The 19,554-nt window shown below is 41.3% G+C and overlaps 1 protein-coding gene across 2 annotated transcripts in view; it reads right to left on the bottom strand.

Annotated features, from left to right (window-relative positions):
- LOC139609916 (rho GTPase-activating protein 6-like) overlaps window positions 1–19,554 on the bottom strand; it is a 72,476-nt gene that overhangs the window by 30,895 nt on the left and 22,027 nt on the right. The window contains exons 1-2 of one of the 2 annotated variants that reach the window (XM_071464974.1): window positions 10,367–10,955; window positions 10,162–10,271 (exon numbers count right to left, since the gene is read on the bottom strand). The exons of the other annotated variant lie outside the window; for it this stretch is intronic. Of the exons in view, the coding sequence (XP_071321075.1) occupies window positions 10,162–10,203 (42 nt within the window). The 5' untranslated portion in view covers window positions 10,204–10,271; window positions 10,367–10,955. Of the gene's footprint in view, window positions 1–10,161; window positions 10,272–10,366; window positions 10,956–19,554 lie in introns of those variants that run through there. 2 annotated transcript variants of the gene reach the window in all.

Raw genomic sequence — 19,554 nt, 5'->3', positions numbered from 1 at the left:
ACAGCCCAAATTGCACATTAGGAGTGGAGTCACAAATTGGTGAAATTATGGAAAACATAGTGCATGGTGTTTCCTGTTTATCAGACTTCCCACCTGCTCTATATTTTTGAACCAAAAGCTACTAAATGAACAGTTATTACCACTCTGGTGCACAGGCAGCAGCTCTGTGGCTGCAAAGGCACCGTAATACTTCCAGAACATGGTGGTTTGTGCTGAACATAAATTATATCCTGGGTTAACATTATATGATACATTTAACTTGATGATATATAATGTTCAATCCCTAATTGTAAAGATCCATCTACTGCTTCTCAAAATTGACATCAGGGTTTGAGCTACTAATTGTGAAAATAAAGACCAAATACAGAGACGTGATCATGCTAAAAATGCACATTAATGGTTCAGGGTGCACACAGAGTATTTCTGGATGTAACTCTTCAGCCTTTTTAGGAGAAAAGTTGAATAAAATCTTTCTCTGGAAGAAGGAAAAACTAAAAACCTAGATCAGACTACCCTCCAGTAAAAAGAAAAATGACATAACCCTCCCCCATCTCTGACCCTTCCTTCCCCCTAATAATTTTCATACACTCCCTTATTTGAAGTAGCTCTAAATCTGTGAGTCATTACCTCCATCGAGGTGGTAACATTTTCGATCCTTTGTTGTCTGTTTTGTATCAGAGCCCAGGTGAAAGATTTCAATGAAATCAGGTGAAGTGTTCAGCCATAGGCCAACGAGCAAGTGATTCATTTTTCATATGGGTCCAGATCCAGGTGTAGACGGAATATTTTGCATTTGTAGGCTGTTTTTTTTCTTTTTCAAACATTTTTGCTCACTAACCTCTGCACTAGCTTGAATAAGAACAAATCTGGCACAGACGGGAGTGAAATTTACACAAAACATCTCAGCACTTTCCAGGGATTATTTTGCTTTTTTCACTGTTTTCATAAGAGCTGCAGAATGGGTTTGCTTACACTTCTGATACACTGGGCCTGTGCAAACATTTTTTTAAACAATATTAGTCCATTAGTAAAACTCAAAAGTGTTACTTTGGACAATGCTAGTTATAGATGCCAACTATCAGTCAACACATTGTTTGAGTTAACATAGAAAACTGAAGTAAAGTGTTTACAAAGGATACACATGATTGTGTTGAAATGTTCTCACTCTCTTCCACCTGTTTTAAGAGATAAACAAATAGTGCCTCACATAATCACTGCAGTCACTTAGATAAAACTAAAAACTTTCTTCTTTTTTTTTTATTAAAAAGAACCTTTTTTTCACATGGGAAATGGCCTAAATAAAATGAGAGGGGAATATTTGCTGCTTTGCTCCTCATCCAGCGTAACTTTGACCTTCAAACAGAGATCGTGAGGAGATTCAGAAGAAACCAAAAACCTTTCTCTACCTTTAAGAGCCTGTTTCTTCTGTTCTGTTCCTGAACGCAAACATGAGGATTTTGTTCTTGTAAAACAGCACCATGCCGCCTTCAGGGAGACAAACAATGGTTGTGTTTTCCATCAGATTTCACAGCTTACAGTTCACTTCAGTGTTTGTAACCTGTTAGCCGAAGGTATCACTACTCAGAAATGTGTGAAAATCACATTTTATCATTAGACAGCGATACTGATGAAACAGATGATGATTCACTGATTGCATGAAAATGCACCAATGCAGAGTTAAGACACTGCGAACGGCACAGCTTGATGGACGAGTTATTCATCCACTCATCCATCAGTCCTCACATGCACGTCCTCACTCAGCTGTCCACCATCAGACACACAAATACACACGCAGGGACTTTTCCTGTTTACATACTCTCATCATTTTACTATAAACAAGTCTCCACCAGGGTGATAACACACCCTGAGGATTTCCCATTAATTTTGCTTTTTCATTCACTCTTTATCTGTCGTTTTTGTCTATTTAGGTTCATTTTCTGAATATTTTTGTGATGCAAGAAGCAAAATGCTCTGACACCGCATTTTTCACAACTCTTCAAAACATGCATAAGAAAAGGAACACTATACTAATAAAATAAATAGAGAATAATGGAAATTTGACGTAATTTTTGAGGTTACTGCTGTGCACTGTGCAACTTTAAGGACGGAATAAAAGAGCAAAACAGCAATTAATCTGTGTTTACGTCGACGCCGAGCCATACACTGATGTAAACGATAAAAATAGCAACTTATTTCCTTCTGCAACTACTGCTGGTTTCATGAAATCCAATTTACTGTAGTGAGAAAAGAGAGAGAATGAAAGGAGAAGAGGAGCGGAGGAATATTAATAGACTGTAATAGAAGGAAGGTAAATAGTGAGTGTGATGCGATATAATGGGCGTGTGTGTTTGCGCACAGCGCCACATTCCAGTGGCAGCCTTGAGAGCAGCTAATCCAGCCTTAGTCAAAGGTCCCTTGAACTCCAGGGTCACACTTCTTACCAGGCTAAACACACACACACACGAGTTGCAAGTTAAATGCATGGGCACACAGGTTACATACCAGCCACATGAATGCACACATCCTCTGCAGGGCTGAACTGTGCGTGGTATCCCTGCTGTGTTATTCCTGGCATCATCTGTGTTATTCCTCGTCTGACTCTGAATATCCCCTTCATCAAGGCTCTCTGAGATGTCACCAAACTGGAAATATACTTCCGCCTTCGTGCCTGTCAGCTCATCTGTCTCTATCTGTCTGGCCGTGATTCTATCAGTCCATCTGTCTCCATCTATCTGTCTATCTCTCTGAGGTTGTTTATGCTTGCCATGCTTTGCAAATGAAATCACTAATGATCAATGGAGAGGGCACCTTCAGGCGGCTCAGGTACACGTGCTCAGCAGCCACTATGAGATCTTTTCTGACTGGCAGCCATCATGACACTGACTCAGAACGAGGCAGCTTATTTAAAGCCACATTTGCAACTTGTTTGCAAAAAAAAAAAAAAATAAATACCTCAGTGTGCTTTCTCAAAAACTTTGAAGCGGCTTTCTGTTACCAACATCTGCATCTGTGTTATCTCAATCTCTTCCACTGTATGCTGCATATGCTACATTTCCTTATCATGCTTTGAGACTCTACAGCATCATGCAAATAGCTCCAAAACAGCATTAGTGTCACTTGGAAACTGTGTATGCTTTTATCTGAAGGATTACAATCCAGAAATACACTTCTGGAGCATAAGCTTGCTCTCTACTCATGTTCATATTTAACAACCACCACAACCCACTCACTTAAGAACCACTGTGGGTTCAACTCCACATGCTTGACAGACTAAGGCCAGTCACTGCACCATGATGCTGACGCGTGGAGATAGGACAGGAAGAACCAAACAGACGAGATGTTTGTTTTTTTGGACGGCAGAAATTACAGCGAAAAAGTTGGCACAATATTAGAAATGATCCAGAACCGGATCTCGATCATGTGAATGATAATTATCTCCTCCTCCATCAATCGTCTGAACGTCCATCTCATGGATTATTGTGTTATTCGATACAAAGACATCCACTGTGAGGTCATACAGTATGTGGCACAGATTGGTACAAAACACATGCACCTTGTTAGAGAGAAGCACCCACAGAAACACTTTGCTGCATGCCTTTTGACCTTCGGAGACGCGCTGAAGCAGTAAAACAGATGGCTTGATGCTTGATGTCAGCCTGACACTTCTGACCTGTTGACCTTTCATGGGAGTTTCTAACCTGTAGTATGTGGGTAATTCTTTTTGGTGGACAGCTTTACTGCAACCTCAAGTCTGCAAGCATTACTATTCTCCTTCTGTTCTTCTTAAGACGTCTATGAGATGTAAAAGCACTGTTGTTGAAAAAAGAAGGGTTGTGAAATGTATTCTGTTAAGACTTAACAGTTTTGGCATAGCTGTGTTGCTAAGGTCGCCCAGAGATCAACAGCTGTCTGAAGTGTTGAAAATCTGAGCAGGGACTTCTCCAGCAGACAGCACACTCTGTTCTTCTAATTTAGCATCTAGTTCTGCTTTGTGTGCATGACTCATGTGTATGTGTGCATCCATGTGTGGCTGTGCGGGTCGAGTGCAAACACCAGGGCAAGTTTCGAAACTCTTAAAACCCAGGATGGTAGCTTTGATTAGTTCTCTCTTGATTCCAGTTCATTGCATTGTTTTGTGTTGTTCAGGCAACTCAAGGGGAACATGTTTTTATGGTTGTTTAAAACTGCCAAACTGTGATGTAATATTTCTGCACTTCACACAGCAACACGGTGATTGACATCATGCCCTCATAGCTGTTACACAAACAGCCAGGAAAGATGTGTAACCTTTTCTTGAACCTACTAACCAACCCCCTTAACTTTTCCCCATGAAGAAAGAAACTCCTCTGGGTGAAGTCATGAAGAATCCAGGGCAAGAGCTTCAGCTGTAAATCAAACCCCTTAAAACATCTAGAGCACATATTTTGTCCAGGCCCGGAGAAAGACTCCTGCCTCTGGAAGCACATCTCCCACAGCAAACCGTGGATCAGATCTCGCCAGAACTTTCTCTTCTGCGTTACCTCCACTTTTGTTTTCCCCTCAGCCTTCGTCCGTCTCCATAAAAAGACAAGTCTTGAGGAGGGCGGACTTGTCTTTCGCTGTTGATAATAAAAGCGCCTTTCCCTGACAGGGTCTAGAAAGAAAAACGAGGGATGGACAGTGTTGTCATGACAAGCAAGAGGTGACGGCAGTGGAACGTGAGGGTTTCCTTTTTCCTGCCACGCTGGAATGGTGTTACACATGCAATCTCAGAGCAAGAAGAATCATTTCAAGTGCCAGGGTAATAAATGCACAGGAACGTGTCTGGAGTGTCAACACATGACCTACATGATACGGGGTCAACAAGCCCTACACACATTATGTAAAGCAGTTGAAAGACAGCTGACCTGAAAGTCAGATTTTCTCAGAAGTAGCGAACATTTTTCCCCAAAATTGGACTGACAGGCTTTTGTCGTGAAACCAAAAATGTCGAAATTCATTCATTATCTGTGTCCATTCCTAGTTTCTGAACAAAATGTCCAAGTTCTCTCTTCCCCTTTGGTCAGAGTGTGCTTAGGAAAACTTGTGATCAATGTAAATAAACTCTGTGCTGATGACTAAGGAGCCATATGGATGGTTGATGCCATCCACCCACACAAACACACACACGCAAGCATGAGCAGAGCTGTCACCAAGCGCTTCAAATCAATAAAGATTCATTCATTCCTTCATTCTATAAAACCTCCTCTTGATTTCTCCTTTCAAAGACTGTAGGCTTTGTGGCTTGTTCTGCCAGAGCTGTTTGTACTGGGAGTGGCAGGGGAGTAAAACAAACACACCTTCTGCAATAGAACAAGGTCACACATCAGCAGGCAAGGAGAGGACAGCGTGTTATGAAACGGTCACTATCAGCGCTCTGCAGGTAGAGAAGGAGAAGGAGATTTTAAAGTTTCTGAAAATAACTGAGCACGGAAAAGTCAAATGTCAAGAGAAACGGCAAAGAGGAGACAAAAAGAGGGAATGTGGTGCTTGTCTGAACGGGTAGCTGCTCTCAGGATGACAAGGGTCCCTGCATGGCTAGAGAAAGACAGAGCATTTTCTATTTGGTCAGTGATGAGAGGCAGACTTAAACAGACAAAGAGTTGAAGATAAAACAAACAATAGTGGAGAGTAATCAATCATTTCATCAATACTTTCTTTGTGTCTCTCTCCACCTCTTTACTCCTCAGTGTCAACCAGCTGCAAGGGCACCTCTTTCAATCTACTACAGTCTGAGCTGATTAAAAAATCAATTGGACGTCTTTTCACACTGGGTGAGCTCGTTGACAGTGAACTTTTAGGCGTTTCAGCTGTAAATGCACATTCTGCAAAAGGAGGCTACTTTAAAGCGTACGAGCTCTAACAGTCAGCCAGCACCTGTTCGCACAAAACAACGCTTCAGGACAAAGATAATCATTATTTGACAATTGGCAAAAGCCTCGGCACTCCCTGGCTCCTCTCCAGGATTAGCTCACTCACATCCAAGTCAAATTCTAAAACTTCCTTGTTCTTTCATTTCTCTGTTGTCATTATGTGACATCCAGACAGCGTAATCCCTCACAGTGCACATGATCTGTGACCCGACATCAGTCAAGAGCACTAATGAGTGGAAAAGCCATTGTTGTTCTTACTGGTGCAATATTTGAATCCAGACAGAAGAGAGCCCTGAGCCATAGAAAACTGACATATGGATTATTCAGTGTTACGGGACAAACCCATCGAAACAGGTTAAACAGGTTGAAGAGTCAAATGTTATTAATGGCTGTTTGGATCAACTGACAATGTCCTGATGTGGTGCACATGACTTACCTCTAATGTGATGATTCATAATTTGTTCAGTTAATGTAAATGAGTTAATGTCTCATCTGCTGGAGCTAAATCAATCTACTGTGCTGAACAAACAGTCTAGTTGTTCAAATCATACAGACAAGATTGATTCATTCCCTCAGTCGGTTGGATTACGTTGTTAGTGTGTGAGTCAGCAGCCACAAAAACCATTTGGTAAAGTGCAGTTAGGAAATGGAGAAAGTTTGGTGTCTGCCACTTAAGTCCAGAAAGAATTTCTCAACAACTGTTGGAGGAAATGTCATGAGATTTTGTGCAGATATTCATGGTCGCCAGAGGATGTGGCCGACTGACTTTGGTGATCCCCTGACCTTTGCTTCAGCACCACCATGAGGATGCAGTATTGTCAGGTCGAAAGTTGACCAGTACTTTGATTTGTGACCCAATACATGCAAAACTAGTGACCTCCTCCTACTTGTGTTTAGCGCTAATATATGATACGGTGTGGTATTATCCACCAGGTGTCTGGTGGATGTGCTGGAAAAAGTCTCACTGACTTTAAAAGTCAGCTCGGTATTATTGCTGATAAACTGTTGCATTAGGAGTGATTTGTTCCTCTTGGCATGATCATCGCCTTTGCAGGTGATGAATCTTCCTCCTGTAGACTAAAAAGGTTTTATTCTTCTAACCCTCGTAACACCATGTAAACCTTTAATCTGTAATGCTGGAAAACAAATTCCTTCCAAGACAAGAGTTGAGCAATCAATCAAAACTCTTATATATAATCCCCGATGGTATTCCATTAGCACAATGCCCCGATGCTTTAAGCAAAATACATCACACGTCACTACAAGTGGAAGAAATGCGCGGCTGCCTCGTTTACGCACTGGCAACAGCGAGGTGCTGTAACACATCTATCTCATTTGCTTTCTGGCTCTCTCTCTCACTCCTCTCCACCCCTGTGCATCTCCAGTCTGGGAAACTAGAAACTGAAATATTTATCTGCCCTGGCAGGAATGATGACAGCCCGCATTTGTTTATCATCGGCTGCTGAAGGGTGGCTTGAAGGGGCACAATCCTCCATTAACACAAATGCAGTTTTATTTTTGACATGCTTCTTTGTCATATTTTAACTGCATTCTTGTACTAAGTTCAACTGAGTGTTGGGGATTTATGGGACAGCAATGAGCAGCCTGGCTGAAAATGCACAGGACATAACTCTTATTCCTTTACCTGCTGCATTTTGTAATAAAGTGGCGGTTTAAGGTTTCCTGTGTAAAGATTTAATATGTTTACAATCAATAGATTCTGTCTGAATGAATTTCTTACCTTATAAAGCCTGTACAAAGTAGATTACCATCCTCGCCTTCTGTTTAGACACATTTTCCAGTGCAGCTGAGCAGAGTCGTAGAGCCGCGCTCCACACTTACTTTGCTAGATTTTTACTGCTTGCCCATGAAATGTGGAGAATCAACACGGCCTTGGCAGACGCGTTCATAAGCCTTCAGTATACCCACTAACTCACGCACAGACTGGGCAAGTAACAATCTGATAAATCAAAGAGCTGTGACACTGTATTGAAAACAAAGAGAAGCCATGACGTTTCATCAGATACCAAATCAAACAACAGCGACACTCAGATGCTGCAGTTTTCCTCCAGGTTTTTATTTGACGTCTGTCTCCCTCAAAGGTGGGATACCTCCACCCACGTCCTGGAGTTACAGCCTGTTGACATATCAGCCCAACAGGTGCATATACTCCTGGGTGGTTAATCCAGCAATAGAAAATTGATTCATTGTTTAAGTAATATTTCATGCAGAAGTATCAAAAGAATCCAAAAATGTTAATGTTTGCAGGTTTTCTTAGACTTGAATGATATTAAACTGGATATTTTTAGGTTTTGGACTGGAAAAAAAGATGACTATTTTATGGACTAGCATTTTTCCGACACTGACCATTAATTAAGAGAGTAACCAAGAGAATTGTTGGTTGCAGCCCTGAAGTGATACATTTCTCAACAAATATCCCTGTCACATCTTTTGTCTTCAAGACATAGAAAGTTTTAATTGTACTCATAACTTCCATCCATCTGCACATGTTCTGCTGGTTATTATAGTTCAGACCTCAGGGGTTGCAGGATAAGCAAAGGAGCCCAGATTCCCATTTACAATGCCATTTCCTGTAACTCTTCTTACAGGATCCTGAAGTATTCCCAAGGCAAGAAGAATATATAATCCCTCATGTGTATTCTGGGTCTCCTCTGGGGTCTTCTCCCAGCTTGCCTGGACTGGAATACCTCCACAGGGTGGCGTCCAGTAGGAGCCACAGCCAATTAGATGACATTACCTCTGCTGGCTCTACTTCATCTGTATGTCTGAGCTCTTCACCCTGAGGCTGAGCCCAGATATCCAGTGAAGGAAACTCATTTTGGATGCTTGTATCCGTGTTCTCACAGGTCAGCATTGGATTGTCTCATTATTATACAGACAAAAACTTCATCCCTTTGAAAGGTGCAATTCTGAGAACTTTAAATATGATTTTCCAACATATTTTGACTGGATTCACAAAAGGAGGCCAGAATTTAAATATACAAGTAGAAGTCCAGATATATTAGATTTCATTTCTGTAAAATGATGACACGCAAGTACAATTTGGTCAGTGCACTCAAGCCTCATCATGTACTGGATGAATTTTAGACCCAACGATGTGGGCCATGGGCCGTCAGCTTTCACACCGCATAGCCCTGCTACAAAGCACAAACCCAGACCACAGCGTGCTGCCAGCTGAGCCAAAAGAAATTGTATTGTTTTCCAATTAATGCTTGTAGGTTTATGAGGGCTTCCAGCCACAGAAACATTGCTCATAAAGAGGAGACAGACCGCTGGAGCAGTGAGCAGAGGATTCCTCACCACAGGAGAGGAGAGGAAGGGGGAGAGATGGAAAGAGAAGGAGGGGACACAGGAGAGAGGGTGGATGATAAAATACGAGCATCTACGCATACTTAAATCTGTCGACTCTTCCAACCAACTCGATTCCCACATTTGAATGAACCTGTTCTGCAAGCAACCTGTTGCTTCCCCAGACTTTGAGATCATTTCTAATCTTTGTCAGAAAAAATGCCACATAATCAAATGTGAGCTCTAAAATGCTGAGGATTTCACTTTGAACTTTCAGTTCTCATCAGAGAAATCACCAGTCCTCACGGCCTTGACCCACATCTGTGTGTTTTGCCCTCATCTGGCCACCTTGCTTTGAGGTGTAGAGTGTCAAACACAACACCAGAGCTGCAGCCTGCTGCAGGTTTCTGTGTCTTTACTGAGCTACAGAGCTGAAGTCTCGTCTTCAAACCAGGAAACATGTGTGGTCTTGTGTGCCAGCATGTGTATTTGTTCTATACACCACATGTCACTTAAAACGTTCCATCACAGGAAGTTTTTGCATGTTGAGGCCCCTTTGCTCTTCTCAGTCTCAGATTTCTGTTTCAGAGTCACTGCCATCTCACAGGAAAAGGCTTTTAATTTGTAAGTCATATTTATTTATTGCATATTTAAAAATATATGCAAGATCATAGTGTAAATGAGTTGTGACTGCCTGTTGATACATGATGATTGTTCACTGAAACACAGAAAATAGAAGTTCTGCACTTTTTCTGCGTATTATCAGTGAAGAGACAGAGAGGCTTTACATGAATTGTACATGCAGAAGCGCTTTAAAGTCACATTCATGCAGGAAACAAAGATCTTTTCCGCTCTGCTCTTCAAACAAGCGCACACACGACACGTGCACGCGCCCCCAGCCCTCATCAGTGCACGTCCGAGCCATTGTCATTAATTTACCACCAATAAAGTGAGTACTTACAAGATAGGAATTTTGCCTGTCGAGGAACACGGAGTCTCCCATGGTCCCGAATAAGTATCCACATATAGTAAACACCCCCCCCAAAAAATGGAGCTGCAGCAAATGATATCCTGTTAGAGAAGAGATGTAAGTCCAAAAAACTGTGTGTGTGCGCGTCGGAACCGAGCGTAAAAAATCAAAAAAATAAAAACTCTCCACGACTCACTTGTCTTCTCCTTTCTCTACATTAAAGACGAACAGAAGACCTCGGTTTTTATTTTAACTGCACAAGTCTACGTTCAAGAGCTGATGTCTGTGCACCGGTCAGAAGCGCATGTCAGAAAACCCTCCGTGCCAGAGAGGACACCATAGTGCGTAATGCGTAACGGATCCATACTGCGCGCTCCGCGGACTCTGGGAAGGACAGATGCTGAACCGAGCGGAGAGAGGCTGAGGGACTACTGTCAAGGTAGCGACTGAACCGCATGGTGGGCTTCCGGTAGAGATTTTCAAAATATAACCAGCATGGGGAGGGGTGGAGTAGTCGTGTTTACTCATAAATATCAGAACAACGTGGAAACTGCCTTCACTGAAAAACGTACATTGACGCAGATACGTGTAGAGATGAGAAGCAACCATTCATGTACATTAATGACCCTGTAAAGAAGAGGCAAACATGCCTTGTTTCCCTAGAGCAAATTGTAAAAGCTCCTAGTAACAAAAAACACTTTGACACTCTTTTACATCACATTTCGTCATTTTCATCATAATAATTAGTTTGTGTTTTATATCTTCAGAAATATCTCCATCATTCACCATGACAGAGGCTGTTGGACAACTTAAAAACTATGTGTTCTATTTAGCCCTAATTCTACACTTACATAATATATTCTGTCAAAATTCATGAGGACAATTTGTAACACGATCTCATTAGCACATTAAATAACAAGCTTTCTTTAGCGTCATGATTTTCATCCTTTCGGAAAAAAAATATGTGCTTTTATTGTGAAGGCGATGCCATCTATCTCCGGTCTCATTTTAGGTTTCTCTGGCTATGTGACACTGAAAGACGGAGGGGCGGGGCACTTCGGAGGAAGACTGGCACTGGAAGAAGCATTTGATTATCAACAGCAGGGCTGCTCAAATGTTTTCATGTCAGTGACCCACAAATGGAGCTCCACAGTTGATAAGATTTGACTGAGGAAAGACCATGTAGGGAGGTTTTAGTTTCTGAGTAGTTTATAGTGCAGAACTATAACTGTGTCTGCATTGTGTGAGGCATAATCTGTGTGGCCAGTGACCATGCTGTGTTATTCTGACAGCCACAACTTTAATTACATGTTTTTTTTTCCTTTTATGATTCATGTGGATCTCAAATGTAGCAAGACCAAAAACAACTGAGCAACAATCTGAAGTTACCATGTGAATTATGAGGATTTTGAGTCTTCCTCTGTAAACTGAGTAATATCTGCCATCCTCACTGGAAATATCCAGAAATGGATGGTAATCAGGCTAAAAACAAACCTATTTATCATACTTTCTGCACAGTTGTTATTTGGGAGATTCAGGGTTTCTCCTAGAAGTGATTAATAGCTGGCTGCAGGCCTAATTACTGTAGGAAATAAATCGCAGCCGAGAGAATTTACAGGACAAACTACAAAACTGAAACTGTGATCGATTGCTCCCATTGAAAAATCAGTGTCACTTTTAATTTATGAGCATTCTTAAATATGTTCTTAAGAGCGACCATGAAAGGCCAGTCCACCACTGGAAGATTGTGAACTGGGGGAGGCTCGTCTGGGTTTGTGTGATGCTTGATGTGGAACCAGTGTTGAGCAATCTGTGTCAAAAGCCTCTGCCTGCATCTAAGCACATAAAAAAACAGAAGTATGAAAAACAAATGGAGCACAACCCAGTTTTGTCAAGGACACAGTGGCCGAAGAATATAAGCTGGCCTCATGCACACACACACACACATACACACACACAGTCGGTGAGAGTTAATGAAAACCATTTGCTTTCCTCTGCAGGAGTGGGTTTATTGAGAAAGACACAAACTAACCACATTCTTTTCTCTTATTTTATGCACATACATATGTGTGAATGAGTGAGTGAGTACGTGAGTGAAAAGATTGTATCTGCATACAAATCTCCTGAGTCACATGTGTTTGGAATGAGGAAGAATACCATGAACACAGTGAGTCATTTTTGAACATGAAAAACAAAACTGAACAACATACACACTTTTAGTCTTGGTTTTTGTCACATTTTTGTTATGTAATCAGCTGCATGCAAGTCATTTGGAATGAAAGTTACTCCTGATGAATGACCAACACGACTGACTAATCAGAAACCCTGCCAAATATTTCTGCAGCTCAAACGGTTTCTGTAAAGTCCTGTTTACTGTGACTTCTTTTTGTGACACTGGAAGAAACCCTGGACAACAAGAACAATGGTAATCCAATCAAACTACTTCAAACAAGAAAGCCAATCATAATCCAGTTGCGATATTGTGCCAAAACAATCATAATTTAACATCCCCTTTCTTGCCTTTTTCCTGTGCTTTTTGGTTGTCATGGAGATGGAGCTGTTGATATGTGAGCTCAGAAGCTGTTCTGATTTCGTCTATCGCACTTTTCCTTGTTTCCAAAAGGTTTTGATAAAGACATGGCTGAAAGCACCAGAAAAAGCTAGTTGAGACGACCATTTCTAAGCTTATGCATTAACGTTCATCCTTGACAGTTTTAATAGATAGAAGAGATTCAGCAGTAAATTTGTCCAGTGTGACAAGACAATCATGCAGAAAAAAGTGAGCTGCATTCTTTGGGATGATGTGGAGTATGACGGAAGGAGAAAGACGTAAAGACTGATGTAAGCATTTTTTCCCCCTTAAAAACACTGACTGAAGTTCAGTCGTGAGGTTGGGAGCTGTGTTTTATGGTCCTGTAGGAGGGGCCCATTGTCTCCTAAAATGGTGTTTAAATGGTCCCACTGTGACCATGGCTCACATACACAAACACACACACACAGTACACAGAGTGTGTGGGAGAGGGAGGAAAGGCTGGAGGAGAGGAGAAAAAGGCAGACAATCATGTATGGATATTACGCTCCTACATGCATTTGGCAGGAGTCAGCCACTACTGCATGTTAGAACATGATTTAGTTGTTTGTGACAGCGAGGTCTGACTCTTCACATCCCTTCAGCTGGCCATCACTTCTCATATCATCTTGAAATTATTAAAATGATGCTGAAATGAGGCCGCCTATGACCATATATCAATTTCAAAGCATGCTCAGGATTTTCCACTGTTGAATTTGGCACAGCCTGATTGTGTTGATATATCAAATCCCTGCTATTAAGTGTCGATCTAGAGAAGGAGCAGCGTGGTGTTTGGAAAAGAGAAGTGACAGTGAGGAGTATTTACAATGATTTAAATATGCATCATGATTTCTTTTTTAATACACATAATACACCTATATTATTAAATTTAAAAAAAAGTAATATAAATACTTTTGGCCCACACGGCTTATATCACCCCCTAATAATGCACATCTTGAGATTTCCAATATTATTTTACAGGGAACATATGAGGCCAGCCTAATTCCACCGCTATATGGTAAATGCAGGCTGCAAAATGCTAATGTTTACATCATTCAGCGGGAGGTGCAGCACCCTCCTTCTAAAGGCTGAATGCCTGAGTTGTTAAATCACTCCATCGAGTGGAAAGTATTCTGTTAAAGCGCTTTAAGACGATCCAGTAAATGACAGAGAAAAATCTTGCCAGGCCTTCGATCTGTTTAATAAACACTTGCAAAAAACTTGCAAGACTAAGATCGAAGTATTTGCATGTGTTGCATCACCATCACAACATCACTGCTGGATGAAAACTGTGAACAAAAGGTCAAGAATCACATCGTAACTCATAACGACAGCTATGAGGTTATTCTCAACATGTTATCTGTTACATGTTTCAAAATAGCTGCTGAAAAAAATTAATTGGCAACTTAATGCATGAGATTTGTCCAGTTCTTTAGTGTCAAATGGATTACCTGTTTAATCACACCAGCATCAAAAAATTAACTCATTTGAATTCAATCAACGAGCGGATTCATTCGCAGGGAAGGGACTGGCAGCTAGCTACGACTGAGAGCCAGCAAGCAGCTAGCAAGATAGGTAGGCATTTTGTCCCACTTAAAAAAAAAAAAAAAAGACTGAATGAAACTGAAATATCTCATAATCCTAAGAAAAATACCAGGGGGAGTAAAAGTACACAATAATACAGAGAACAGTGAAAGAAGCTCAAGGAGCTATTGTGATGCTAGCATGCTCCCGGCCTGCTTGTTATGCTACAGTAGCTCAATGATTAGCCCTGTGAGTCTCTTCACGACTTTTAGAGCTAAATATTTCAAGAAAAGCCTTCAGTCTTGTTTCCACAATCTTGACAAACATGACTTCCTGCTTAAAAAGCGTTTTTTTAATTCTCAAAAATAGTATTAGTCTGGTACATGGTAGTTTCGACCTGGTGTTAAATCAGGCACAACTGAACTGGACAAATTTGACAAAAAACTAAATTAAATAGAAAAATATGACTATCGTACACCTGACAAAGAACAAAAGAGCAAAATGGATTTGTTCACAGTAGCCCCATGTTTACCTGCTTTTTAGCTTGTGGTCTTTATCTCTCTGTCTTTCGATCATTAAACTTTGACCCTGATTTCACACGACGGACCAACGAACGAGTGCAAGAGAAAGAAAATGAGAGAAAGGGGAGAGGGTGGTGGGGGGATGCTAAAAACTGGGCACACATAAACGAATTTACAGCAGGAGCAGCACAAAGCAGCTCTGGGGGATGACCTCAGAACTGGGGAATGTGTGTGTGTGTGTGTGTGTGTGTGTGTGGAAGAGAGAGAGAGAAAGATCAGCAGAGAGGGATACAGTGCCAATGTGGGTTTGCTCCTTCACTTGGGAGGTAAATAGAGAAATCACACGCACCCAAACCAACATTGTTAAGAAATTGTGTCTTGTCAAGGGTTTCGGACCAGTCTCACTCCAGAGATGACCCTCAAAAGATGTTTTTTTAGAGGTACAGACTGACACAAGCTCTCTCTCACACACACAAAGTGACGACAGCGTGGGTCTGGATTCAATCTGGATGCTTCTATCAACAGGCCAACCCACTTGTCCTAAATCTCCATAGTCTGTCCCGAGGGCCAATAGACATGGACAAGGGGAGAGAGGGGGCAGGTGGGGATGTGAGTAAAGAATTTTGGGTTCTAGCCCAGTGTGGCTATATGGCTTTCATCTCCATACCACCTTCATTAGACCGTGCTTTAAAGTGACTGACAGGTCAGAACAGTGGGAAAGCTTCGACCTAACCTGCAGGCCACAAGATTTCACAAGACAGAAAAAAAGGTTGAATGCCGGAGGATACGTTTAGGTGCACTTTCTAGTTGCAATGCAGAAACAAACCAGCTGCATTCTCAATGTGCAGTATTTGATTATAATTTAATTTACTCCAAATCCTGGCAGGTAGATAGAGGTAATGCAGAGCTGCAAAAATTAATCTAGACAGGATGTTCACTTTTGTCGTTCTCATGATTGATTTTTTTTAAAAATCCTATATAAGAGCAATCTAACAGATTGCAGGTTCCCTAAATTAACTCTCCGTCTTGTAAAGCTGAAACCCATGGGTGGGGCTAAGACCATTTCTTCAATGACACACACCTGAGTCTGTTTGATACCTCTACTCCTGACAAAGAACCATGCTGGTGCTAGATGTGTTGTGTTTTTCTTTGTGTAATATGAAGACATTTTAAGAGGCCTTTAGTGAACCAGATGAAGAAACAATAAAAATATGTGGACCGTCAAGGACGAGCAATTTACTTTGAGCACTTTGTCAAAAATTCATCATGTGTTGATGAAGAAGTGATTGAAATTTTCTGCTGTGTTCAGATTTGGGTTTGGCAGAGAAGAATTTTCCAGTTCTCTGCATGCTTTCTTGATGCAGTTTGACTGTTGTTTGCCCATAGTTCATTTTGTTGTACTGAGCTCTCCAAACATGAGGAACCACTTGCTATCACATCAGCATTCATTGTCTCATACAAATGCTTTTGTTTCTTTTTTGGCGGTCATTTCCCGGGGTTGGTTTGGCATTCGTTATTTTTGACTAGTGAATAAAACTGAAGGAAAGTCCGAAACAGATTTTCAAAAACTGATCCGAATATATCTGGCGTGAATGCACCACACGAGAAAGCACTTTCACACTGATGTCCATGACAGTCTTTTTGTATTTATCACTCTATTTTCCAAGTGATTGCAGCTTGTAAATGTGTTCTTGGCCCTGTTCCAGTTGAATCATGCTCTTTTATAACCAGCATTGTTGACTCTGTCGCCTGGTAATGAATGCCTACACATATAACAACCTCTCAAATATTGATTATAAGGGCAGCACTTCAAATTGAGTGTGACCACTCACGCTAGATTAAAGTAACAAATGCAAATACATGTTCATGCATGACTAAAGCAGAAATGGTTCTGCACCTTCAGTCCTTTAAAAGCGCCACAGGAACACTGCCACATCTCAATATAAACATAATCTGACTCGGGACAGGTCAGAGTGCTGACGTTTTCTGCTCACAAGACAAATGGAATCCAGTACCAGCATGTGTTTCTCTCACTCTCAGAGAGTGTGTGTGCAGGCGTTATTCATGTCAGCATGCACACTTCACTGAGCCTGTGTGTTTTCATCACCTGACTTTTAATGACGTCATCTCCATGAGAGGAAGGAAAGAAATCAGGTCTTTGTTGGTGAAGTCGGTCTTTCCACTCATCTGTGTGTGTATGTTTATCTGTGTCTGGTCTCATCTGTCTGTCTCTGCACTCATGTAAATATCTGCTGATCTGACCTTCCACCCTTTTATCCATCTATCCATCTCTCTGCATGCTGCTCTGTCAGCTTGTTTGTCTGACTGGTTGGTTGGCTGGCTGGCAGCTTTCCACCCGTGAATCCCTCAGTGATGCTGGGTAGGTTTTCCATTAGGGCCAGGTGCTTTGGAGGCGTGCAGTATGGTGTCTTTTGTTTTGGTGCATGATCTGAAATGATCTATTGTCTGTGTGTGTGTAACTGTGTGTAGTCTGGTGGGTTTAGTGGGCTTCCTGTCAGACCCTGCATGCAGTTCATGTTGTGGGTGTTTGTGGATGGCTCATAAGTGAAATGATGGGTCGATATTGCATATGTGTTAGTTTTGTGGTAGGATTTGAAAATCTGACACGTGTTTGAGGTTTGTGGGCCTGAAGATAAAACTCCCTGTGATTCTAATTAGCATCACGAAAATGTGGTGTGGCACTGTGCTGCCTGACACTGTGGAGCACCACACAGTTTGACATCTGCCTTCAATTGTAATGTCCTTTTTGTTGTTGTGTTTCTCTGATAATTGCCACAAACACAAAGGGAATTTCCGCCAGGATGATAAACAAAACTAAGATGTCGTCATCTGATTTGTGTTTTACAAGTAGGGCCACTGACCCTCAATCAGCTAAACATTTGATTCCTAAATCTTTAACAATGAACAAATAGACATAGAGACACACAGACGCCATTGTCCCTTACTGGAAAAAGAAAACAGAAAAGTTTTGTTTTTATCTTGTCGGCAATTCAAATGTGAATTGTGCAAAGTTGGACCTAATATTTTGTAAATTAAATGATCTGTAAATATTAATTTATATAGCTTCACATGCTGCAAATATACAATCACAAAAGCACATAAAAAATAAAAAATGAGTCAAACTTTATAGAAATATGAAGGAAAACATGAATAAATGTTATATTATTTATAAAATACAGCATAAATAGTTTTTAGTTTTGTGCATTTGACCATACTGTAAATGTATGTGTGTCACCATTCCTCTGGTGATGTGTGTTTGGCATTTTATCATTGGATGGAGGAGTGGCACCGTTCATATGGAGCTCATGTGCACGACAACCTGTTTGTTCCTCAAGTGCGACTGAATGGACTCGTTGTCTGTGTAATAAAAGCTGTTTTTCACACACAGATACCTTGTCTTTCAGCTCCAGCTCCTCCACCTTAATGCGCGCACACACACACACACACACACACACACTGTCCTCCACCTCCCACGCCTCCTTAATGTTTTCTGCCACAACAGTTGCCATGGTGTCTCAGCTTGCCAGCTGTGCCGGACAGCACAATAACAAGGAAGTGTGTATTTCTCTGATAGTGTGTGTATACATGTGTTTGCATATCCACGTGTCAGCGTATAATAAGTGCTAATGTGGTCTAATAGTGGATTTTAAACCGAGTAACGTGCTATGATCCCTCAAAAGCCATCATTCTGCCTATTATAGTTTTGAATAAAAGCCGCCTCCATCCCTGCCATTCACAATTATTTTCACATCAAGCCAAACTGTTGAGAAAACACTGCAAAATACTGTGGGAAAATAATTACAGAGATTTCTTTGTTTTTATGCTGTGTGATGCATTTGTTGGCAGCAGGAGCGAAGAAAATAGCCTTTACTTGTTGCCATAGCACCACAGCAAAAGAGTCTGGATCATTATGGGACACAGGGAGAGTGATGTGAGATCAATGTGCTCACATGAGCTTTGATCTGGGACACAAAGTCACAGAAGTGTGTGGGGTTTTTAAATATTTCTTTAAAAATATCAAACTCCAAATTTGAGTTATGAAGTCTAGACACGAGGCTGCAAATATTCTCCAAAAACCACAGACAAAAAAAAATAAACTATCGGTCAAAATATGCCTTAAGTTAACAAAGAGTGCAAACTTCATTCAGTGTCTGATCCACATAACACAGTGAAACACACCGTAACTCACACTTATTTTCTCTCTCCTGCAAACTCAACAACTCACAGAGGCATTCAGGCTAATTCAGACAGGTTCTTTAATGGAAGGTGGCAGGACTTTAAACACTATCTCCACGCCTGCTATAAGACGTCAAGCGATCCACACTTTGAAAAACAACAACAACACAAACCCCTTTCCACTTTGTCTTCTCTCCTTTGTCGCTGACACAGTTCTGCCTGATGTGGAAGGCTTAGACCAACTCTTGAGTAAACTAAAGCAACAGCCGTTGAGGAGTCTCTCTCCAGTGAGCAAATCTCCAGAGACGCCTGAGTGAAGGGTTTGGAATAGCTTGAATAATAGAATAAAATGTCCACTGAGTGATGTGACGTGAGTGTGTTGGCTCAGCCGCCTTCAGCTAAAGAATAGCATCTCTCTCTGCACATTTATCCAAACACTGTGTGTGCCCGTGTGTGTATTTGCACACAAGCTTTTGTGTGTATGAATCTGCGGTCGTGGATGTCTGAGATATTAATGACCATTAAGGACATTTTGAAGAGTCTTTTAATGCTTAGTGTTTGGCTCTGAGAATT

This window comes from Trachinotus anak, unplaced genomic scaffold, assembly GCF_046630095.1.
Source record: "Trachinotus anak isolate AG129_WGS33_773 ecotype Australia unplaced genomic scaffold, CSIRO_AGI_Tana_v1 ptg000026l, whole genome shotgun sequence".
Taxonomy (NCBI): Eukaryota; Metazoa; Chordata; class Actinopteri; order Carangiformes; family Carangidae; genus Trachinotus; species Trachinotus anak.
The sequence above is the reverse complement of the archived record's forward strand: the minus strand, read 5'-3'. Positions and strand labels throughout refer to the sequence as shown.